The 24,002-nt window shown below is 45.8% G+C and overlaps 4 protein-coding genes across 4 annotated transcripts; 2 read left to right on the top strand and 2 right to left on the bottom strand.

The window, feature by feature from the left end:
- Positions 1-124: 124 nt before the first annotated feature.
- EDB91DRAFT_1081997 (uncharacterized protein) lies at positions 125-3,039 on the top strand (the record flags this gene model as incomplete). The annotated part of the gene is made up of 10 exons (XM_041315442.1): positions 125-160; positions 230-412; positions 464-1,295; positions 1,342-1,377; positions 1,432-1,547; positions 1,598-1,630; positions 1,686-1,739; positions 1,787-2,054; positions 2,089-2,928; positions 2,990-3,039. The coding sequence occupies 10 exons, from the start codon at positions 125-127 to the stop codon at positions 3,037-3,039; spliced, it is 2,448 nt and encodes an 815-aa protein (XP_041177248.1).
- A 154-nt stretch (positions 3,040-3,193) lies between these two features.
- EDB91DRAFT_1347016 (uncharacterized protein) lies at positions 3,194-3,775 on the bottom strand. Its single transcript, XM_041325904.1, has 3 exons — positions 3,559-3,775; positions 3,331-3,487; positions 3,194-3,297 (listed from the first exon to the last, which is right to left on the bottom strand). Exons 1-3 carry the CDS (start codon positions 3,743-3,745, stop codon positions 3,225-3,227), a joined length of 417 nt encoding a protein of 138 aa, XP_041177247.1. The 5' UTR covers positions 3,746-3,775; the 3' UTR covers positions 3,194-3,224.
- Positions 3,776-6,245: 2,470 nt separating this feature from the next.
- EDB91DRAFT_1237277 (uncharacterized protein) lies at positions 6,246-9,226 on the top strand (the record flags this gene model as incomplete). Its single annotated transcript, XM_041321565.1, has 10 exons — positions 6,246-6,623; positions 6,674-6,861; positions 6,918-7,083; positions 7,134-7,282; positions 7,333-7,727; positions 8,021-8,159; positions 8,286-8,679; positions 8,771-8,873; positions 8,922-8,985; positions 9,007-9,226. The coding sequence occupies 10 exons, from the start codon at positions 6,246-6,248 to the stop codon at positions 9,224-9,226; spliced, it is 2,196 nt and encodes a 731-aa protein (XP_041177246.1).
- Positions 9,227-15,623: 6,397 nt separating this feature from the next.
- EDB91DRAFT_1282289 (uncharacterized protein) lies at positions 15,624-21,000 on the bottom strand (the record flags this gene model as incomplete). Its single annotated transcript, XM_041324753.1, has 18 exons — positions 15,624-15,854; positions 15,909-16,102; positions 16,157-16,327; positions 16,364-16,489; positions 16,549-16,629; positions 16,684-16,860; positions 16,916-17,160; positions 18,163-18,427; positions 18,484-18,720; positions 18,774-18,822; positions 18,867-19,291; positions 19,340-19,636; positions 19,780-20,022; positions 20,100-20,161; positions 20,312-20,328; positions 20,381-20,671; positions 20,715-20,760; positions 20,934-21,000. 18 exons carry the CDS (start codon positions 20,998-21,000, stop codon positions 15,680-15,682), a joined length of 3,168 nt encoding a protein of 1,055 aa, XP_041177245.1. The 3' UTR covers positions 15,624-15,679.
- Between the last annotated feature and the right edge of the window lie 3,002 nt (positions 21,001-24,002).

Genomic DNA, 24,002 nt, shown 5'->3' with positions numbered 1-24,002 from the left:
TGAATGTGTTCTACTGTGGCCAGATGCTCTGCTGGCAATAATTTGATATTGATGATGTGTCAACAATAGTATTCACACAATGAGAAAAAAGTAGCTAAAAATAGATAATGATGATGTGGCAATCATGGCCCAGGCATCCGGTGATGAAAATTTTTCACAAGTGTTTGTATCGGTTGCTTCCGGGTGTCTTTTTCACTTGCTCTCACTCAATACTCAACTCATCTGCCAGTGCAATTTTCCAACCACAAACATGTTACCCAACTCCACTTCTGCTTCTGCTTCTGCCACTGCCACTGCCAACCAGGCGCTCATCACTCTTATCGCCGGACTTAATGAGATGGCTGAACAGGTGCTCCGGTCCCAGTCGGAGGAAGAGAAAATGGGATTGAGCCGGAAGATTGCTCGTGAAGTGGTATGTTTAATGTCTTTCTGTGTATTTCCTGTATTGACACCTGGGTTGCAGAATGACGTGATTCACTCTCATGGGAGGGTCGCTACCTACATCCCCCCTCGCCTGCTGTCCATGGCAGCTGAGATATTTCGCGCTCAGAGGCGCACCGCTCAACTGGCAGAAGTCCCGGACTGGAATCGTGTTGGGCACAAGCAGGAGATGTGCATGAAGCATCCATTGTATGGTAAGACATTAGGTGCTGTGCCTCCTGTGATGACTCCAGTTGCTGCTATGAATGTTCCTCTGGTCATCGCCCCTCCACCGGTGGTCATCACACCTGCGCCTGCACCGGCGCCAGCACCAGCACCAGCACCAGCACCAGCACCAGCACCAGTCCCAGTCCCAGTCCCAGTCCCAGTCCCAGTCCCAGTCCCAGTCCCAGCCCCTGCACCGGCGGTCATCACACCTGCACCTGCACCAGCGCCAGCGCCCTCAAGGACACCAGCACCAGTCCCACCCCCAGTCCCATCACTGGCGCCTGCACCTCAGCCTGTTCCATCCTCTGGTCAGTTATTACCGGCGCACCGTTTCAGCATTCGCATCCCCAGAAATACAGCATCCAGTGTGACTGCATTGGCCGGACCCTCCAAATCGCGCAAGCGAGAACTCAGTACTAGTCCCCCTGTGCATCAGTTCAAGAGGGTCCAGAAGCGTCTCCTCAAGTCAAGGGAAGTCTTGTCCGACACCGACTCTGACAAGGTGAAGCTGAAGGCGAAGAGCAAAGGGAAAGCAAAGGGGAAGGGAAAAGGGAAAGAGAAGGCGAAGGCGAAGGTACCGGAAGATGATGAGGATGAGGATGAGGAGATGGCGACTGATGTTGATGATCTTCCGGTCGTCCAGGCAAGTTTCTTTCCTTCTTTTTCACTTAACATTACTGACATAGCAAACAGCACCAGAAGTCGATGCACAACCCCTCCAAACACAAGGTAAGTCTTCATTGCCTTCAAAAACAGTCGCTATCGACTGACAAAATTTACCAGACATACTTGTCCTTCCACAGAACAAGGGCACTGCACCGGAGGGAAGTGAGACAGATGAGATTCCGGAAGATGACAACGATGATTTGGAGGGTGATGATACCCAAGGCAAGCGAAAGGTATGTTCATCATTTTCATTCTTACCGGTGGCTCATTCATCCTGATGCAGGCCACCGTCAAGCTGGGGAAACAACACAAACCGGTAGGTTTTACTTCTCATCGCACTGGTGATTCATATGGCTAATATATTTCATTAGTCTACATGTCCCATGGGCAAGGACCACAGCAAGAAGGGCAAGGGCCAACAACCAGTGAGATGTCCGGTCAATATCATTTTTACTATACTAATTTGTCATAGCCGGACGTCGATGGACCTCTACCTCGTTGCGAGAGATGCTGGTCGAAGCATGTGCAGTGCATCCCGCGGTTGATGAAGAAAGGCGAGGTTGGCCTGAGTTGCACCTTGTGCCATCTCTGGAAGATGGCATGCATCAGGCCTGACATCACTGCTACACCACCTGTGAGGGCGGTCACCACTCGCTCTAAGACGAGCCGGTCAAAGGCCACCGGACAGAACAAGACCAGTGGGCAGTCGTCCAAAGGCAAAGGCAAGTCTCTTGTTTCCGGTCATTGGGTTCATGTGCTTATTCGCCCTTTTAGAGAGGGATATTCGGCATCCCAGTCCCATCCAAGAGGAAGAGGATGACGCTGACGTCCGGATGATTGATGATGCTCCGGAAGTGACTGGTACTGCCAGTACCACACCACAACCAGCACCTCTCGCATCGGCAGATGATTTCCCCGCAGACCACTGGATCGAACCGGGCACTGACGACGTGCCACCTCCACCACCGGTTATGGCCCCAGAGGATGACATCCGGGACTCACCCATCCCTCCGGTTCATCATCCACTCTCCCCCATCACACCTTCCGGACCCCTTCCATCCATCCAGCACCCTCTCGCTAATGAGGAGATGGAGGCCATGTTGGCCCAGATTCGCGTCGATATGGAGGCACTCCGGACACGCGATAGGATGGAAGTTGACGTCCGGCAAGATCACCTGGAGGGTCACATCGAAGACGCTGAAGGATCAGATGCTGCCATGGCCGTGCAGATCGACCAGATACAGGGGGATGTGGACGCGCACCAGAGACTCATAACTGGGTTATCCGTTCAACTTCAAGCAGTTGTGAGGTTTATGAGGGGGGATAGGTCCGATGAAGGGACGCCAACAACCCCACCAGCATTCAACCCACCCCCCATTGTTGCCGGCCCATCCATCAGTGCATTCGGTCGCACTGTGACCAACGACATCTTCACTCCGGATATATCTTGGATGAGCGCCCAGACTGGTGGTGAACTCATGGGCATTCGAGATGGCTCGCCGGTCGCAAGGCAAGAGCGGGCGCCATCCACTTCCACCGTCAACCCGTCACTCACCACGACGGTATCTGGCCCATCTGTTCCTCCAGGTGATGCACCACCATCAGGAAAATGTGGTAAGGCTATATAGCCACCCATAGCACTATAGACTGCTATACAGACTCCATAGCCCTATAGCTCATATAGCCAAGTGCCCAATTGTGCAGGCTTACTACACCAGTGTATAGTGCTATATAGCTCTATTAAAGTTGCTATAGCTGGGTGGAACATACCACAACTATTGTAACTATTGTAGCTCTTATAGCTCAAAACACAAAGCAAAAATTTCTCTTAATAGCTGTTTGTTGCCATGATAGTGTTCTCAAAATTAAAAATTAAAAAAAAGCGAAAATTCCAAATTATATTTCAACTACTACAATACATGTAAACTAATAACTACAAAACAGGCAAAAATGCGAAAATTACAGGAGGAAGAGGCAAGAGAACTAGAAGGAAGAATCAGAGAGGAAAGAACTTACCAAATAGTGAAAATTGCGAAAATTCTTGAGGGAAGAGGAGGGAAGGGAGCTAGAAGGAGAGGATTAGACAGGAGGAAGTGAGAGTCAGAGAAAAGACTTGCCAAATGGTCAAAAATGCGAAAATAGTTGGGGGGAGGAGGAGCAGGAGGGAAGAGAGCTAGAAGGAGAGGGTTAGAAAAAAGATTAGTCAAATAGTCAAAAATGCGAAAATTATGGAGGGAGACTTACCAGAGTTCAAAGCACCAGCACCAGTACCAGCACCAACAACATCAACACCAAGAGAAGGATAGAGAAGCAAGAAGAAGAGAAGAGAGGCAAAAACTCGAAAATTGTAAGAGAAATATGGAAGATAATCTAATGAGGGGGCAGTGGGGGGGAAGGAAAGAATGGGAAAAGACTTGTTGGTTGACCGCATTTTTGCTTACATAAGCAGTGCCAAACAAAGCCACAACACAAGACTTGGTGAATTTTCGAGTTTTTGCTTATTAGGACTAGGATTATGACAGTAAGAAAAAGACAATGAAATTGACTGTTAGCATTAGGATTTTAATACACATAAGGTGAATTTTCGCATTTTTGCTTACATAAATAAGGTGTACCTTAACACTTTTGAACCCTTCAATTCCAAGTATTTTCCTTATAACTCACTAAGATCTTGACCTATTGAAGTCATTAGGCTATGGATAGACTTCCCTTGACAAGGACTACAACTTTGATTTAATCGAAAAAGGTTCCCACGGTCAAGTTGCTTTCTTGAACCCTTCGATTTCGAGTATTTTCCTTGTAACTCACTAGGATCTTAACCTATTGAAGTCATTAGACTATGGATAGACTTCCCTTGACAAGGACTACAACTTTGGTTTTCATTGAAAAAGGTTCCCACAGTCTACTGGGGTCTATAGTTGTTGAAATGTTTTACTTCTAAATACACTTACCAAACTTTATGGTAATATAGACTTTCATGATGTCTATACTGGTCTATAGTGCTATGATAGCTTGCAATAGACTGTATAGAGCTGTGGTGTGCTATCGGGGCTATATAGAGGATGGTCCTCTATATAGAGATACAGTTTTTCCTGATGACTGGTACCACCTCTCATTCTCCTGGTAGGGTCCATGCCTTCACCTGGCACCCTTCATGCATTGATCACCAGGGGGCCATCAAATGTGCCAGACAATGGTCAGTCCACCTTGGCTCCTTTGCCATGCCAATGATATGGACCATTATCCCACCAACATGGTCGGTCGGTGAGCGCTCGACATTCTAAGAAGCCTTCCGGTGATGAGGCGAAGTAATACTAGGATATATTGTTCATGTTTTTATCTGTACCAGTAGTCTATTATGCTGTCAACATTGTGCACTTTCACTGTGCAAGATAAATTATGAGATAATTGCACAGTTGACTTGCATAACCTGCATTTCAGTCGGTAAGAGAAGTGTTGCTGTACTGGATGGGATATCCTGCATGTACCGGTGATCATGCAGTACCCGTACATTCTGGATGTACCAGCCAGTATTTCCTTGATCTACAGGGTGGTGACCCGCATCTACTTGATTGTGAGGGATGTACCGGTTGGTGTCCCATATCTCTACTGAATGGTAGATCTTGCATCTACTGCATATCATGTGGCCCACTCGTCTTGATTGCACCTTGTCTACCGGCCCATCCGTCTTGAGTGCACCTCCTCTTCTGGCCCACCCGTCTCGAGTGCACTTCCTTTACCGGCCCATCCATCTGAGTGCACCTCCTCTTCCGGCCCACCCATCTCCATTGCACCTCCTTTCCTGGCCCATCCGTCCGAATGCACCTCCTCTTCTGGCCCACCCGTCTCAAGTGCACCTCCTTTACCGGCCCACCCATCTTGAGTGCACATCCTACTCCGGCCCATCCGTCTCCGGTGCACCTCCTTTCCTGGCCCACCCATCCGAGTGCACCTCCTCTTCTGGCCCACCCGTCTCGAGTGCACCTCCTGTACCGGCCCACCCATCTCCATTGCACCTCCTTTCCTGGCCCATCCGTCTGAGTGCACCTCCTCTTCTGGCCCACCCGTCTCAAGTGCACCTCCTTTACCAGCCCACCCATCTCCATTGCACCTCCTTTCCCGGCCCACCCGTCTCGAGTGCACATCCTACTCCAGCCCATCCGTCTCCGGTGCACCTCTTTTACCGGCCCACCCGTCTCAAGTGCACCTCTTTTACCGGCTCACCCATCTTGAGTGCACCTCCTCTTCCGGCCCACTTGTCTTGATTGCACCTTGTCTACCAGCTCATCCGTCTTGAGTGCACCTCTTCTTCCGGCCCACTTGTCTTGATTTCCTCTTCCGGCCCACCCGTCTCGAGTGCACTTCCTTTACCGGCCCATCCATCTGAGTGCACCTCCTCTTCCGGCCTACCAATTTCCATTGCACCTCCTTTACCGGCCCACCCGTCTGGAGTGCACATCCTTTACCGGCCCACATTGCACATTCTTTACCGGCCCACCCGTCTCAAACGCACCTCATTTACTGGCCCTATCATGTGGCCCACCCGTTTTGATTGTACCTCCTCTACCAGCCCACTCGTTTACATTGCACTCCATTCCTCCGGCCCACTCGTCTATCACACTGGATTCACTACTATTGTTAATTTCCTATATAGTACATTCCTGTACTACCATCTCTACTATATACCCCCGGCCCATCCATTTACCTTGGATACACCACACCATCGGCCCACTCGTCTATCACAGTACAATTATTGCCACTGGCCCACACCGGATGGCCCGTCTCTATTGGTACATTGTCACGCCCGGCTGCCCGTCTGAGACGGGTATATGTTACTGTATTATGTGCATGTACGCCATCCACTTCACTGATTAGAGGTACATTTTCATGTTTGAGTGGAGATTAGGTCATAAAACTAATATCTAATATCAATGCAGAAATGGAATGGTAACTACTTCGAGCAGATCTCACTGAAAACCATGGGCCTTCGCATCCAGCTTGGCCACCCTACTGGCCAGAGATGTCTTACTCCTTGTCGCGCATTCAATGATGATTTCATCATTGTCAACTCGCATGGTATACATGAAGTGTCCCTCGACTTTTGTGATTGCACAACAGCCGAAAGCCACTTTCAACAGCTGCTTCGAATATCTTGGTTTCCTTCGACAACATCAGATCCAAAAACTGCTGCGACATTCCGTGTTCTCGAGCAGTATCATCTACTATTGTTCAAGTTTAAAGTGTCCGCCTATGAATTCTATCACTCACTCAGGCAGATGTCCAATAACACCGGCCTGCTTCCCATCAAGGTAAATTCTGATTTTCAAGTACCTTTGAAGTGACTCCAGCTTCCCTACAGGATCGTTATGAATCGTTTATGAGGATGGTACGCGAGTGGCACCACTTGAAGATGCTTAAGTGCTCAGGGCGAGGTCACGACCCTAGCGGTGTAGATGGGATGGCTGAGAGTGAATGCACTATATTGTGCCCAGCATGCCCACACCCAGGGAAGAACCTTCCCGCAGATTGGAAAGAGTCTCCTCGGCAGTGAGTTTAGAACGAGCTTCAGTCCAGAGTAGAATTACTAATATAGGTCCTGTTAGGTGGTTGTATGCATTGTTCCTCACTATTGATGCTAATTTCCGGTTAAAACGCAAGGCTCTCTCAAATGACAACGTTGACCCAAGCCTGAGTCGTGGCTGGGGTTATTTTGTGGAGGAAGAAGCTTATAAATACTTCTTGCATAACAGTGCAGGCTGCGTCCAAGAGGTTTGTTAGTTTTATTTATTCATTTTGTATATTCACTGCTTTTTTGGCAGAAATCAACGTGTTCAAGTCACAACGCTGTAAACATGGCTGATACGAAATGTAACCACAGACTTGCCACTACTGGTTTAGGTACCGTCGACTGCACTCACCACAATATGAAACGCCCCAATGCAGTGGGGGATCTCCAAAAGGGCGAAAAGTAAGTTGTTGTTTGCATTCCGCAGTTGTCAATCTAATGTGAGCACATAGATATATTAACATGGACTACTTATTCTTCTCGACACTTCGTCACACTGTACTCGACACTCTCAACGTATCCTACGATATTGTGTGCCAATGGCACAAAAATTTATGGCACCATATGAGTGCCTTTCCATTGTCAATGCAGCTCTCACAGGCCATCAAGACTGTCTCGTTTTTTTGTGCCGAAGTTCCACCTACCCGCCCACATCGAGCAGTGCCAAACATTGTTTTATTTAATTTCAAGAGCGGGGTAGGAAGGACTGATGGAGAGGCACCAGAACATGGCTGGGTGAACATCAACCCCATCACTTCAAGCACAAAAGAAATGGGTCCTGGTGCACAGCAAGACACCCTCGATGACTACTTCGGAGACTCAAATTGGAAAAAGATTGTTGGACTTGGTGAGTTTATTTTCATCAAAATAATACATTAATTTACATTTTATCAGGTAGTACTATGCTTCGCAAGATGAAAGACGTGTTGCCAGAGTGAGAGAACCATCATGAGGTGTTCAAGGATCTCGACGATGGTTTGCAAGACGAATATGGTGCCACCCTCAAACAATGGCGGGAGCAGGTAGAGGCTTGGGAGCATGATGCTGCACAACTCAATCCTTTCGAATGAAAGGCAGAAAGTAAGTGCAAGATTGTGATGGTAATGCTATGTGCTCATCTTGATCCTCCGTATATCACAGCTCTTACCATGGCTTCTGTACGGCTGGAGCTGGCTAGGGAGGACCAGGTTGACCTTCAAATGGGGACTTGCCTTGCCCTTGACAAGGACTGCACCCCTAGTGTGTTGATCAGTACAGGTTTAGAACTCGAGGAACAGCAGTGAGTGTCTCAACCGTTGCTTATCAGACCTTGTTCTTACTTTGATAGACGGTGAATGAAAGCAGATAGAGCTGGCCTCGGAGTTCACGCAACAGATGGTCAAGAAGGGAAGATGCTTCAATGAAGCAACACTCTCCGATGGAGGATTGACACCTGGGCGAAGATGCAGGAATTATACATGCCGTTTCTCACTGCACTACGTGCGAGCGAGAGTTCCATATTGAACAATGTGGCTGTTGCACCAGAAGCAATTAAGTTATGGCTGCCGTCCCAGATCAGCAGGACTGTGGCTTGTGACGCGCGCCTCCAAGACATTGAATGGAAGCTGTGGTATGCGCAAGCTCATGATGCGCTCCGCTCTCTATGCTCAAACTTATGTGCTCAGTCCGCCATCCTGAAGTACAAAGACCGCAACCTTCGTGGACAAGGAGCAAACACAAGGGCATGGAATACGTTGAAAGCCGTTGAAGCGAGGATCAAGGCCGCTGCCAGCACTTACGAGCATGCACATAAATCACTCGTGATTCTTGCACCATGAGTGAATCAGACCCAGTCCAGGTGGCACTTGTCACTGTGACCGCTAGACCGAGCTGACATCCGCTCGATGACAGACTTACTATGGGGAGAATCAGAGGGAACGAAAAAAGTTGTTGTGGATCTGGAGTATGCAGGGAGTGGCTCCCAATGAGATGGACAAGGACAATACTCTCGAAGGTAGGCGGCTCTTCATTTTTGCTTCCTAGTCAGCTCACGGTTGATCAGATATGCAAATAGAGTGGTGTAAAGCCAGGGCATGGGTGATGTGCTGGGCAGAAGAGGTGGAATTGTTGAAGGAGGAGATGTGAAGGATCCAGCAATTTTTTGAGTGGGATGCGCAGCGCTGGGACAAGCGGGGCCTGGGAAATGCACTACAAGACATAGACGAATGCAAGGGACAGATGGCATACACAAAATGTCAAGCCGTTTTACGTCAAATACTTGCCGAGTCTTTCAAGACCAGCTGGGCTGATACCCTGGCTTTTGTGGACTCGTTTGAAGACATGGACTTGGATACTAGTAGTACATAAACCTCTGTCACAGTTAGCGAGAGTTGGTATCAAAAATTGCATTGTTTTAATGTGAATGTCAAGTTAGAATAGCAAGAGCAGGGCACAAAATAGAGCAAATGCATGAAAAGAAATGGCAACAGTGGGCAAGAGACAATGGGCGTGCAAAAGTGGGAAGGTGCCATGGGAGGTGGGATGCGAGAAGGCGAGGGCAGGTGTGATGCATGATGCATGATACACGGAGGAGATGCATGATGTATCAGAGACAGAGGGGATGCATGATGCATCAGAGACGGAGGGGATGCATCATAAACGGAGGGGATGCATCAGAAGGAGGGGATGCATCAGAAAGCAGAGGTAGGCAAAGGGTGGTACAATTGCACCAATGATGCATCACTGGAGCACTACAGTTGCACTATTTGATGCATCAATATGACATGAACCTGTTGTCAATGTGCGTTGTGGTATCACTAGAACAAGGTTCATGGATACTCGAATAGCCAATTGGATAAAACACAGGCGAAGAAAATTCACTTACATGTTCCACGTCTACCTCTGAGTCTTTCACAGCCTCGCCAAGTATGGCACACACACTCGTAGGTGTGCCCAAGCTTGTTGTGCCTCCTGAGCCAACTTCATAGTACCTCAAGTTACGTCCCTCCACATACTTCAGTCATTTTTCCACATAGAACCCTGGCCCCAGATGTGCCAAAAGGCCATAGAATCATGGCCAGCCAGTCACCGGCTGGAGTATGTAGAATCCAGCTGGCCGGAGCATGTGGAATCAGTGTGGATTTGTGTAGATATGTGCATATTAGTATTACTATAAAAAAAGTAGCTAGCCTTATGGCTACAGGATGTAGAATCCAGCTGGCCGGAGTATGTAGAATTAGTATTGATGTAGATAGATAGATAATTACTAGGATTACTATGATTGAAAGCAGTAGTAGTGGCTAGCCTTGTGCCTACAAGATGTAGAATCAAGGCTGGCCAGTCACTGGTTTCAGAATTGCATACCGGCTGGATGACATCTACAACATGTAGAATCAGGGCTGGCCAGTCATTGGTTTCAGAATTGCATACCAGCCGGCTTAATTCTACATCATGTAGAATCAAGCTGACCAGTCACTGGTTGCTAATTTTTGTACCAGCCAGATGTCTTCTACAATATGTAGAATCAAGACTGGCCAGTCATTGGTTCTAGAATTGCATACCAGCTGGATGACATAGTATACAACACATAGGATCCAGCTGGCCGATCATTGGTTGCTAAGTTGCATACCAGCTGGATGACTTCTACAATATGTAGAATCAAGGCTAGCCAGTCCTTGGTTTCAGACTAACTTTTAGTAACCACTGACCAGCCAGCTTGATTTTACAACATGTAGAATCAAGCTGGCCAGTCTGTAATTCTGAAACCAATGACCAGTCAGCCTTGATTCCACATATCATAGAAGACATCCAGCTGGTATGCAACTTAGCAACCAGTGACTAGCCAGCTGTATTCTACATGTTGTAGATGTTATCCGGCTGGTATGCAATTATGAAACCAATGACTGGCCAACCTTGATTCCACATATTGTAGATGTGATCTGACTGGTATGCAAATTAGCAAACAGTGACTGGCCAGCTGAATTTTACATCCTGTAGGCATAAGACTGGCTACTATTTTCATAGTAATACTAATATTTATATATCTACATTGACCAGCACTAATTCAATATACTCTGGCTGGTGACTGGCTGTCCATGATTCTATGTGGAAAATGACTGAAGGGTCTAAAATCATAACATGATCTCTGAAAGATTAAGAGCCAATTTATTTCAGAATTGTAACAGGTCACTACACACTCCTGTCAACTTTCAGGCTATCCTGTAGTTTTAATGCATTAAATGCATGATGGTTACAAGACAAATGTATTGCATTAACCATTGTAACTATCAGCAACCTCTTACATAACATTACATAACATCTAACCTCCGAGGCACAAGGCAGAATATAATCCTAGCTAACCCTAACTAACCACTAAACACCTAATCACTGACCACTAACCACTAACCACTAACCCTCTAACCTCTAACAAACCTCTAACATCTAACCCCCTCTAACCCCCTCTTACTAAGATCAAAAATTAATTCATTAGCCATTACAATTATTAATGCAATACCTGTATCTTGTAATCACAATGGTAATGCATTATTCCCCCAGGGTGAGGTGCAACTTTGTAGTCAGTCACCAGTAGTACACTAGGTGGAGGGTTCATAACTTGAGCGCCAGCTTAATATCTAATATTGTAAGGACGGGGCGTTTGATCCCACGGAACCAATCCACGTAGCCGCCATGTGTGCACTCCACATGAGCCCTTTGGCTTGGGTGTGTGTTCCACTTGAGCTCCTATTGCTAACACTGTTCTTACACCATCTCAGTCGCATCCAGTTTCAAGTGATCGAACCCCTGTCAACAGCTCTCCTTTCCTCCGTAGCTACACTGTTTTCATACTCTTTCTCTTTCAATTGTGATGGTGTCCTCCTGCTCTTTTCATGGTATTGTTGTATCCCACCATGCCTCTTTGGGAGAAATTCAAAGCTGCGCTCTCGCAGGACCATGTTCTACGTCTCAGCAATGAGCACAATGGCTGTACATTGGCGCTACAGCAGTGAAGAAAGACAGACGGGGAACATAGTTTATTCATCACTGCTGCTGTAAAAGTCATCCACAAATGAGGGAGAGGATGTGGCTGATGTATATTAAAAATATTATCTCTTTGCCAGTCAATAAAACATATCCTGTTTTGGTCACCTTCTCACAGGCCTCTGCATTCTTCTCACACTTTCATTTTCGCATTTTTCAGCCACAAAGTGTGGGAATTACCCTACAACACCTAAAACACCCCCCAATATGGTATGTCCCACAAATGATAATCTTCCGCACCTCTGCAGCCTCACCACCACACTACAGTGGCTCCACCTTTATATATGAGTAGTATTTTGGTATATATATGTGGATATAATATAATAGACCGCTTTTTTGTCTATTTGTGCACCTGCTCCTCCACCAGGGCCCTTTCAAAATAGGGTAGAATATGAAACACTTTCGCACTTTTCCCCCTTTGATAGGAAAGTGTCCCAGGGCATTCAGAACATGTTTATGAGTATATATGAGATTCCAGTCTTTATTTGACCCCCTGAAGCGCCCTACATCAACAGATATAGCATATATACATAAAAACACAAAGCATATTCCAAGTGATCATTTCTAGGTGGATATACTTGGACAAATGATTCCCAGCATCTATTCAACAATAGGAACAATGTATTAGGAGCCTAGGACCATAGGAGAATACCTTGTTGCATAGTGTACCCCCCTCTCCTGGTGGTTTACCCTCTGTAAAAGTTTTTCCTGTAAGACCGGACCTTAAGGAGGGTATTGGGTCCATTCCTTAGCATATTTAGAATATATCTATCACCTAGCTACTCTAGAATATATACATGATCCTTCTACAGGGACATATAATTAGAGTATTGCATTGTTGGCATTTTTCATGTTTTTCAGTATCTTACCCTTGTACACATGATCACCCCTGCTCATATATTATCAGTGGTACACCAATAAATGTGTTTTATGCCAAGGATCAGCTTAAAATATGCTGGAGGTTCGAGTTAGTGTATGTACCTGCTATTTCCACTGATAAGGTGCCCACACCTTCACATTATTGAGATTTAATAATCGGACACCTGGTATATGTCTTATATATGTCCTAGATTACAGCCCTCAAAATTTAGAAAGATCCATCAAGGATTGAGTGAATTACAAGTAAAATGACATATGTGTGAAAAGTGACAATTGACATCTTTTCACACACAGTTACATTTATATACGATACAGCTCGAAGATTTCTTTAAAAATATGTATGATATATGGTAGACTACCTAAGGAACCCATACCTCATAAGGCCCTGAAGGTAAAGGGTGGATAAAAGGGGTGTGGTGTAAAAGTGCATTGATCCAGTATTAAAGTCCAACTACTGCTCAAGAAGCTCAACTGACCATTTTCGATGTTTGGGATATTTGAAGTTTCCCACACTCAATTTCTTATCTATCTCACTTCCCCAGCTTTCAATTCTGGGTGGATCTTTCTGTAAATTTAAACCTATGATAGTGAATACATGTGAAATGTGCTCCAGGTATGTGATCATTAAATTTGGTCAATTTGAATGCATGGGCTCCTTATCAGTAGAAATAGCAAGGACACATACTATCTCAAAACTCCAGCCTATCTTGAGCTGATCTTTGTTATTAAAAGCAAGTATATGCGCTAGGCTAATAATATATGAGCAGGTTGGATCATATGTGCAAGGGTAAGACACTGAAAAACATCAAAAACATTAAAAATATGATTTGTCATGTTTTTGTGCCTGTAGAAGGATCCTGTGTGTGTCCTGGGCTAGCTATATAATAGATATGCTCTAAATATGCTCAGGAATAGACCAAATACCCTACTTGGGGTCCAGTCCTACAGGAAACATTTTCACAAAGGGTAAACCACCAGGAGAGGGGGGTACACTATGCAACAAGGTATTCTCCTATGGTCCTAGGCTCCTAATACATTGTTCCTATTGTTGAATAGATGCTGGGAATCATTTGTCCAAGTATATCCACCTAGAAATGATCACTTGGAATATGCTTTGTGTTTTTATGTATATATGCTATATCTGTTGATGTAGGGCGCTTCAGGGGGTCAAATAAAGACTGGAATCTCATATATACTCATAAACATGTTCTGAATGCCCTGGGACACTTTCCTATCAAAGGGGGAAAAGTGCGAAAGTGTTTCATATTCTACCCTATTTTGAAAGGGCCCTGGTGGAGGAGCAGGTGCACAAATAGACAAAAAAGTGGTCTATTATATTATATCCACATATATATACCAAAATACTACTCATATATAAAGGTGGAGCCACTGTAGTGTGGTGGTGAGGCTGCAGAGGTGCGGAAGATTATCATTTGTGGGATATACCATATTGGGGGATGTTTTAGGTGTTGTAGGGTAATTCCCACACTTTGTGGCTGAAAAATGTGAACATAATTTACCCACAGTCACGTGACTTTTTCAACCAGCAGCAAATAAGACATTACAAAACAAATTTTCAACTACAAGTGGCACTAAGTTTACTACAAGCTTATCAATACTTAAAGTAAGAAATGTAAATGGGGAGCTGCAAGACTTTGATGAGAGGGCCCTTCTCATCAAAGCCTCACAGTTCAAGCGAAATTGTAGGTAGCAACATAGTGAAAAAATATACTACTTACTGAGATTCACTGACAATTAGCATGCATTACATGATCCCCCAGTCTCAAATAGCAGGAGCCACTGACAAGTGGCATGCACTGCGTGATCCCCCAGTCTCAAATAGCAGGAGCCACTGACAAGTAGCATGCACTGCGCAATCCCAGTCCAAATAGCAGGAGCCACTGACAAGTGGCATGCACTGCATGATCCCCTGGTCTCAAAGCCCCCAGTCCCAAATAATGTAGATAAAGAGAAAGGAGTCCTTTGAATTCTTGCAGCTGCAGTCGTCTATGTGTGCGGAATACGGGTAGCCATTTCAATTTTCCTCAATCCAGTTCTGGAACTTCCAATTTCCGCATGCACAAAAACCGCAAGATACACCAGAGAGCCTGACAGTGGTTGGCGTTAAACTTCAGTAATGGGAGGTGGAGGTTTCGGTATCAGCCGAGGAGTGTACGAGCAATCAGTGACAATGAGAATGTTAGTGCTGGTGTTGCAGTGGATGTAAGCACAGATATACCTAAGGCACTGTCATTCGGGGATGATGAACATGAAGCTACCAGTTTTAATGGGTGTGTGTGCCTGCGAGGTGCAGAAGCACTTGAAGCTTGACAAGTTGAAGAACGGTTGGAAATTTGAGCTTCACACAAGTAGCAGGCTCATATAATAGTGAAGGACAGATGCGGCATATGAAGGTTTATTCGGCTGGAGAATAAATTGCAGAGTTGGTAGGGGATCTACTACACTGCCAAAAATGTTACCGTGGTCTGACTAATGGTGATGACATTGGGTGATGCATGAGTCGACTCATGGAAATCCTACAGTAAGCCTATTGGTGGACTACAAAAAGGAACCCATGATTGACCATTAGTGTCGAGCATGGAAAACCACGGAGGGATGCAATAGACTTTTCATGGGCAGGTACAAAGTTTTGCAATGGCATTCTGACGACAGGCAACAGATTTCACGAAAAAACATTAGCTGTCATTCTCTGATAAGATATACGAGCTACTAGGGACAGAAGACCATTAAATAAAAGGAATAGTCAAGTGAGAATGACGTGTGAGAATGATGGTGATCAGTCCAATGCATTGCGAAATGATGGGAGGCCAATGATAATGTGTGAGCGAGTGTCCAATGATTGTATGTGAAATGATAGTTATGGATGAGAAGGAGAGGGAAATATCAGCGGCACACTGAATGATCAAACATTGTTACCAGCATGTTGTTAAGGTCATGGTCGGCAGTCATTAGTGCATGGGGGTTAGTCGAAGGTCCCAGGATGTTGACACCTTGCGAAACAGTGGTGTTAGGCTTGCCAAATCGTGCGTGATCCTTGGTGATTAATTCTCCAATATAACTAAGAAAGATGCCAGTAAGACAATCAGCTCATAAAACTATGAAGAAAGCTTACCGCTGATAGCCGTCCTTGTCTTGCACATGAAGGTGGGTCTTGAACCGCTTCCAAAACTTGGGTTCTGCCATGTCGACCTTGGCCTTCTTTTTGACGCGGTGTGATGTAGGAGCTGGTGTTGCACCTTCGTCATTCTCGTCATTGTCATTCCTGTCCAAGTCAAGCAGCTCAAGATTGTGCATGGCAAAGTCGCACTGTAAATGGAGAAAAATGTAGCACACTCGAAAACTGAGCCACTGGAAACTTACTATTTGTACCACTTGTGCCACTTGTGCCACTTGTGCCAGCAGTGTAACTGGCAGTGGTATCGCGACTGCAGCAGGGTTGAAATGAGCAAGCCATTTGACTGCAAAATCCTCAAGAGTCAGGCATAAGGGGCCATCTTGCACTGATACAAGGATCTGGCAAGCCACGTGTAACTAAATAGCAAATAAATACAACAGAGATAGCCTTACAAATTTCCTTGCATTGTTGCAGACATTGTTGCATGCATTGCAAATTGCATGAACAATAGCTGCTTTATGTGTCTTGGCTTTGATTTGTTTGGCAATCTTCAGCTCATCTGGATGTTGCTCGATGTCCTGCTGAAGACGTATGACAATGTCAATGCAAGTGATAACAAACTCGATGAAATTCATACCAGAATGTCTTGGTACATGTTGACAAAGTTTGTTCGGTCTTCCTTGATGAGTGCCCACTTCACCATATCTGTAAATTGGGCCTTCGGAAAGATATTAAACATCAGTCATGGTTCAGAACATCACAGCAAACCAACCTTCAAGGCATCATCAACCACCCATGAAGTTTTGATAAGACCCTTGAGAACCGCCAACTCAGAAGAGAATGTAGCCACTTTTGTAGTGGTTTCTTCTACAAGTTGTAAGCACTTGTTCAGAGCAGTGAAGGACATAAGAGATGTCATCTTTGCAGGCAGTGGCATGTCTCCGGCAGCCTGGCATCACGTACACTGTCAGTATGGGTGCATTGAATTGCATAAGGCTACTCACTAAAGCATAAGACTGTAAACTGCGCAACCTCTCACTGTTGAGGCTGTACATCTGCGTGATGGCAGCAATAACTTCTGGACCAACTTGAATAGATCCAGCTGGTGGCACTGCAGTAGCAGGCAACTGAATTGCACCTGACTGAGGCACTTGGGAGGTCAAAGATTGATCCAATTCATCATCACTGTCTTTGTCATTGTATGATGAATGTGTGTGCTTCTGCCCTGCAGAGGATGGGACTGGTGCAGCTGAATGAGGGGAATTATAACCACTGTGATTGCAGTAAGCAGGAGCCTGAGATTGAGAATTTGGTGCTGTGGTCAATGGACGACTGTTATGACTAGCATTCACCGAATGGTAAAGACTAACACACAACCACTAGGACTCGGTCAAGAGGGATGATAATGAACAAGATAGATTGAGCATGAACGTCTAGGTCTACCACCAGTGTGGAAATGAAGAGGTTAAGTCTAAGGAGTACTTATGCTAACTAACCTACTTATATACATAACATTGAAGAGGAGATATCTGAGTATGAAAGAAATCAGCCAATGATAAAAGAGTCATACAATACTGTGGATGACTGAGCATGACATCATGATATATAAGTGATGAGTCAGACAGTGACTAAATAGAAGCCCAAGATCCAACTGGTACTTCTTCTGGAAGCGAGATTGTTCTAGCCCGTGGAGTTGGGGAACCAATTGGAGAAACAGCAGGTGATATGTGAAGAGGTGAAGGTGTGACAGGAAGTGAAGTCACATGACCAGTTCGGTAACTAGAAGTAGCCAAAGGAAAGCTGAGGAATGAAAAATGATTTGTGTTTGGAATTTGTGACAATGACTGGAGTTGAAATTAATGTTGATATTGCCACAATTTCTGGCGATGGCAGGACCCGAATGGATAGAAGCCCCATTAAAATGCTTGTTCTGCTGAAAGGTAGGAGTATGTGTAGAATTGGATGTATCACTTGAAGGATAGTAATGATCACCAGATGGGTGTTGTCCATCATGGTTGGGAAAATATTGCTGTGCTGGGTATGGACTGTGACTTGGAACTCGTAAAGTTGGTTCAGAATGAGTGCTTGCAGGTGTCATCAGTCTGCTGATGTTCATTGGATGGAAGGAGTGTGAAAGTGTGGTGATTTTTTTCATTAAGTTCAAACTGTGGCACAAATTCAAAATCGAAAATTGTACTGTAGTATATCAATGAAAAAAAAATCCTAGATGAAAATTGTCCCTAATGTACACCTGCTGCTAGTTCAGATTCACAAACAATGTTGATAAGTGAGTCAGTATCAAGTGGGGGGGCAGCTTCTCTAAATTTCGAGATGAATTTTGCATCTCGCATCTTTGCCATGTTCAGGATCAGATCCTCTGTGCGATCATCATTATGTCTAACTGCCTGTGTGCCCTCCACTTGATGCTCCCATTTGAGAAACACTGGTCGTGATGAAGAGAGGTTGCAGCGATTGGCTGCACAATTGTGTTGTACATTGACAGTACAGTTAATTTGCTAAGTTGCCGTGATGAAGGTCAATAGACTGCATATGAGAGTAAAACATCATTTACCTCAGGAGTGACCAAGTGATATCTCTCAGTTTTTGAGAGCGAAGGCATCCAGTATGGCTGGACAAGGGGACCAGTATTATAGCATTGAAGTAAAATCCAGTCTGCTTTCCCCTCGAAATCCTGTCCCCTCGTCAAAATTTCAGCCACCCTCCCAATTAAGAAGTGGTCTTGGACATGGAATACCATGAATGAATCAAGTGCAACAGGATCACCATTGCAAACAATGACTTCCCGACCCTGTTAATATTGTGTGATCTGTGATACCTGGGGAAACACAGTATGTCAATGACAAAGTCTGGTTCCAAATGAGAGGGCGCATTTTTGCTCTTTTTGCAAATCCTGTAGAAAGGATAAGGCACACAGTCTCGAATAATCCTACTTACATACCTATACAAGAAAATGATTCAGAAAGAGGAAAACCAAGTTTACAAGTGATGATTGATGGCTGTTCACCATAGGTTCGAGGATTCACTCCTGCTTGAATCCATTTGGTTTGTGTTGTGCCATCTGATTTGTCTGACTCAACCTCAAAGTATCCACCACTGAGTAGGTGCCACAATCGGAGTAAGCCAGCAGCACGTCGTGCAATATCAAGTGAAAGTGCCATCTGATTTGAATTAATGGACCAGCCACAAACAATACTGTTGTATGACTTGTGGACTTCCATGGCAAATGTGATCACAGGGCCAAATCTCCGTATGTGGTCAACAATGTGCAAGATGAGGTGAAATTTCGGCTTGTTGAACCATTGTGGTGTCCAGCAAGCAGTACAGTCCATGAATCTTTTGATCGCCACATTGAGTTCAGCCTGAAATCATATTGAAACCAGTATCATGAGATTGAGCACTTGACACACCATATAATCATCAAGATTCTCAATTTTCGGCATCCAAGGAAGTGGGACAAGGACACATAGTGCAGCCCATGCATCAAGGATCTTGGTTTCAAGCATATCATACAGTACGAAAACAGCCACTTGACTGATCAAACGAAAATCACAGCCGACAAGTGACCCAGCATAATGAACAAGTGTATGACCATGAGGTTTTGCTACATCGGGCCCAAGGCCAGAAATGTCAAGACTTGACAAATGAGCTTCAATGGTAGCTTTGTGGACAGCAGAGAGGCATTCAACTGCATCTCGCCAGAAGTACTTGAGGAAACCCAGGAGGACCACATGTAAAATTTCAATTGGCATATCAGAATGTGGATTCAGACCTTTCAAGAAAAAAGTGGGTGCATTGAAGTCCAATATTACAAACATATGAACAATGATATACCTCTAATTCACCACACTGGGCTAAAGGTATTGGCTGGTAACCTTGTATAAGCCTCTTGAGTTGCCTGTCGTGCTGCATCCCCACCGAGTGACTTCCTTGCCTTCTCTAATTTGTCGAGGAAAAAGTGGAGTATTGTGTCCTTCACACCAGTAGATGTCTGGAGATCTACATTTTCTTTTTGGCGTGCAAGAGTTGATGCATTTTCAAGCATCCGATGTGAGACGCTCTGAGTTTCTGCTGTGGTTCGTGCAGCACCAACCTACATCATTTGAGACCATGCCATGAAGCTACAGTATCTCAAGTACCAACCTTCATGAACCTCTTAATATGACTGACCATTCCCTGAACAGTCTCCCTCTTAACACCACCAACCTCGAGCATGTCAGTGACATCTTTCCCTTTTACCCAGCAACAACAGCAAAAAAACTTCGACATTAGACCTGAGTGGCAAGCAAATTCACTTTGCATCGGATTGTCACCAAGCAATGCAAGGACCGAGATGATTACAAGTATGATGTCGTGGTAGCAGCAGTCATAGGCTCAGATACCTGTTTCTTGACATGATCTGTCACAGCCATGTCAGTTTTGATTTTTGTCATGGGGCAGACTCCACTCACTCGATTTGCTCAACAATGCCTTCGAGCATTTCCAGTGGAGGTGCTATATTTGATGTACATATAAAGCTAAGATTGTGCTCCCACTGCATGTGCTCTCGTGGAAGTCCAGCAGCATTCATAAGGAATGTGTTGTGTTCATTCCATTTTTTGGATTGGTTACCTGAAGTGTCATCGCAGTAGAGTAGTACAGGATATGCAACAACACGATGGCCATTGGCTTTCAGTCGCCATGGGTTCGTCAGTGGTTCTGCCCATGGTTTAATATAGCCAGTGGGATCGCAAAAATCTGACCTTTGTTGAGTAGTGTAATTACAAAAACATGAACCATACTTACAAAATGTCAACTGAAGTGTTGGTCGACCATGTCCAAGAGGTACATACTAAAGCTCCAGAAATGTCATTGATAAATCGTCAGTTGGGAAAGATAGTTCGTCGTGTTGATCAATGAGCCAGCTAAGTCCCACATCAGGAGAATGCCATGGAATGAGCGGCCAGGCACAAAACCAAACTTGACCATTATTTTTGAAGAACCTGAATGGCATGCATAGCATACCATTCTTAAGGAGTGTTGGTTCATCTGTGTAGAAATCTCGCACTATACGGCCCTCAACACGGTACATTGGTGTAAGCAGTCAAGTGTCATGCTCTTCTAACCAGCAGTGTGCTTGACGGATTTCCTCGAGTCTTGGGCCGCTATCTTCAGGGTAAACCTCAAGGACTGACCGCACAAGGGGGTTCGCAAAGGCCTACATATGTCATCAGTTGCTAGCACATTCAAGGACAGAGAAATGATGGTCCACCATCTTCACGATGAACTGTAGTGAAATCATATAGTATGTGTGACCCAGACAGCTGACGCAGTGATTGATCTTGACTCCACACAGACCATCTATGGCATGCCCAACACTCTTTATCTGATGAATAGATGGCACTGCATGAACACCATGTTGTTTTAATTGCCATAATATCACCTCGAGCTCATCTTGGGAGAAGACACCTCAAGGCAAATTTGACATGATATCAAGCATACATGACTGATCTAACATTAGAGGGGAAATACAAAACTAAAAGAAATGTGAACTGGGCGATTTTTCCATGGACACCATGCATTTTCATGAGCATCTTGGGTTTGTGTTAAGACCGTGCTCAGGGGTAAAGCGGAGTCTGAGGGGCTTGGCTTCAGCTCATACGCTGTGCCCCTTACCCGAGTACGTGCCCCTAATTTTGGAATGTAGTCCAACACAAGTTCTATGAGTTCCGACAGGACGTTGGAATGGGGGTCCTCTGAAGGAGGACTGACGGACTACTAGGTGAGTACGGGAAAGTCAGGCGGGGGTTGTTCCGCCCGACAGGAGGGAGGCGGGAGACTACTGTGGTCGGAACCAACAGTAGAAGCGGAGTGGAAGGGACTGCTTGGATGAAGTCCAAAGCAGAGCGGTATGGGTGAGGAAAATAAACTCTGGGGCGATTCAGATGTCTATCAAGGGTGCGAGACTTATACTCATCCCGAGGGGATTGCTACTGGGTAGCGGGTCCTCAAGTAAGTGTGAGGAAATCAAAGACTAGACTCTGTCTAGTGACCCGAAGGGTTCCGATCCTTACTAGGACTGGGAACACAAAGATGTGGAAGGTACCTGACGAGCGGAACTCAGTGCGCGATGAGCGGAACTAATGCGCGATGAGTGGAACTACGCGGGACTAACGGAACTAACACGGAACAAACAGAACAAACGGGGAACAAACAGAACAAACGGGGAACAAACGAAGGGAAAAGAAACTATGAGCCTGCAGGAGGATGATTGGGCAAAGTCGAACCAGGCTTGTGTCTGATACTTGCTCCAAGTCGTTGGATCCAATGTTGGGCGTTTCGAGCAGAACTTGCGGGGGCAGGAACATTGCAATGTGATCAGGAATAGATTCGGGAAGATATTTTAGACAGTGAGTGGAGTACTGGGAAGTAATCTGTAAGTGAAAGTGGAGTCGAGTCTATCAGAAGGTAAAAAACTAAGATCCCATCTATTGCTACCTATATAGGAAGAGGTTCCAGAAAGCCCTATGCTACAACCGGGGAGGCTGTGAGATAAGGAACCGGTTCCGAGTAGCGGAAGGATCCGTATAAGTATCATAACACATATGAAATGAGATAGGAACATGTTAGTAACACAGGGAATGTAGGTAGTACTCACCAGTGAGGATGGAAGGATGGGGACAGGACAGAAGATGACATTCTGAAGGCTAAAAGGATATGATGCGTGTGGTACGCAATTGTTCTGCTGGGTTCTGCTTGGTTCTGTGTAGCGGACGGCTTGGGGAAGATGTGGATGGGTAGCGGGATGGTAGTGGAATGCACAGGAAGATGGTGGTAAGGCATGGGAATTATACGGGATACAGGCCTACAGTGGGGACGGATGCGAGAGTGCGGGGTTTAGTTCCGACATACGGGAAGTTGGGTGAGTGGAGGAACGGAGGAACGGAGGAACGGAGGAACGGAGGAACGGAGGAACGGAGGAACGGAGGAACGGAGGAACGGAGGAACGGAGGAACGGAGGGGAGGAACGGAGGAACGGAGGAACGGAGGAACGGAGGAACGGAGGAACGGAGGAACGGAGGAACGGAGGAACGGAGGAACGGAGGAACGGAGGAACGGAGGAACGGAGGAACGGAGGAACGGAGGAACGGAGGAACGGAGGAACGGAGGAACGGAGGAACGGAGGAACGGAGGAACGGAGGAACGGAGGAACGGAGGAACGGAGGGTGGTCGACCTAGGGAGTCAATCCCCTAGACCCAAGTCAAGGAACAGAAGAGCAGGGCTTAGAAAGGTAATATTCAGACTGAGTATCTACAGACAAATGTACATATGTTTATATACTCTAAGTGATGAGCATAGCATAGCAGAAGGCTATGTCCTGAGTGTACAGGATTACAATAGGATGACTGAGACATACAAGAATAAGGTTTGGGGAACAGTATGTATGTGATGGATCAGAATCGCTAGGGTATAGGGATTACCAGTGATCCGAAAAGTGGAACTATGATACTAAACGGGGATAGGACCAGTTGAGTGGTTCCTAGTCTAGGAGTAGACCAGTCAGTTGGACTAATAGTTGGGTGGGACAAGACGAGTGGAACCAAGCAGGTCGGAAAAGCGGAGGGAGTAGGAGTAGGATCAGGCAGACTGATAGGGCGGAGGAGCGGAACCCCAAATAGGGTCAGATGGGAGGGGTATGGTGTCGGAGGACATAGGGGTAGTGTCGGAAGAGCGGAATGGGGTCGGGTGGAGGTAGCAGGGCTAATCCTGCTGAGATGCACTTTGTGCATTGTCGGAGAAGGAGGAATGGAGCGGATGGGGAAACAGGGGGTCAGACCAGCAGTAGGGATGCTTATAGGTGGTACTGGGGGTACTCAGATCCAGTATATGACAGTTTGATTATACCCATGACAAGAGACTGCATGATAGTGAGAGAAAGTTGCTATAAAATGGTAACACATACCCTCTGCATTCACGTTCACAATGAACCCGTCCTCTTCTTCTGGAATGCCTCCCTCTTCACTGTCCGAGTCCACCGCTGATGGGTTGAAACCATGGTCGACCATATGACGGAGCAACGCGCTCACACTGGA

This window comes from Suillus paluster (assembly GCF_016628075.1).
Source record: "Suillus paluster strain FC165 chromosome Unknown EDB91scaffold_25, whole genome shotgun sequence".
Lineage (NCBI taxonomy): Eukaryota > Fungi > Basidiomycota > Agaricomycetes > Boletales > Suillaceae > Suillus > Suillus paluster.
Note: the sequence above shows the minus strand (reverse complement) of the source record. Positions and strands in the feature narration are given on the sequence as shown.

Excerpts from the sequence above, each read along its gene's own strand:
- EDB91DRAFT_1347016 (XM_041325904.1), bottom strand. The coding sequence starts at position 3,745 with ATGCGGTCAACCAACAAGTCTTTTCCCATTCTTTCCTTCCCCCCCACT. Across the intron at positions 3,488-3,558 it reads TGCTGGTGCTTTGAACTCTG|CTCTCTTCCCTCCTGCTCCT; the intron begins GTAAGTCTCCCT and ends CTCTCCTTCTAG. Across the intron at positions 3,298-3,330 it reads TTCGCAATTTTCACTATTTG|TTCTCTTGCCTCTTCCTCCT; the intron begins GTAAGTTCTTTC and ends TCTTCCTTCTAG.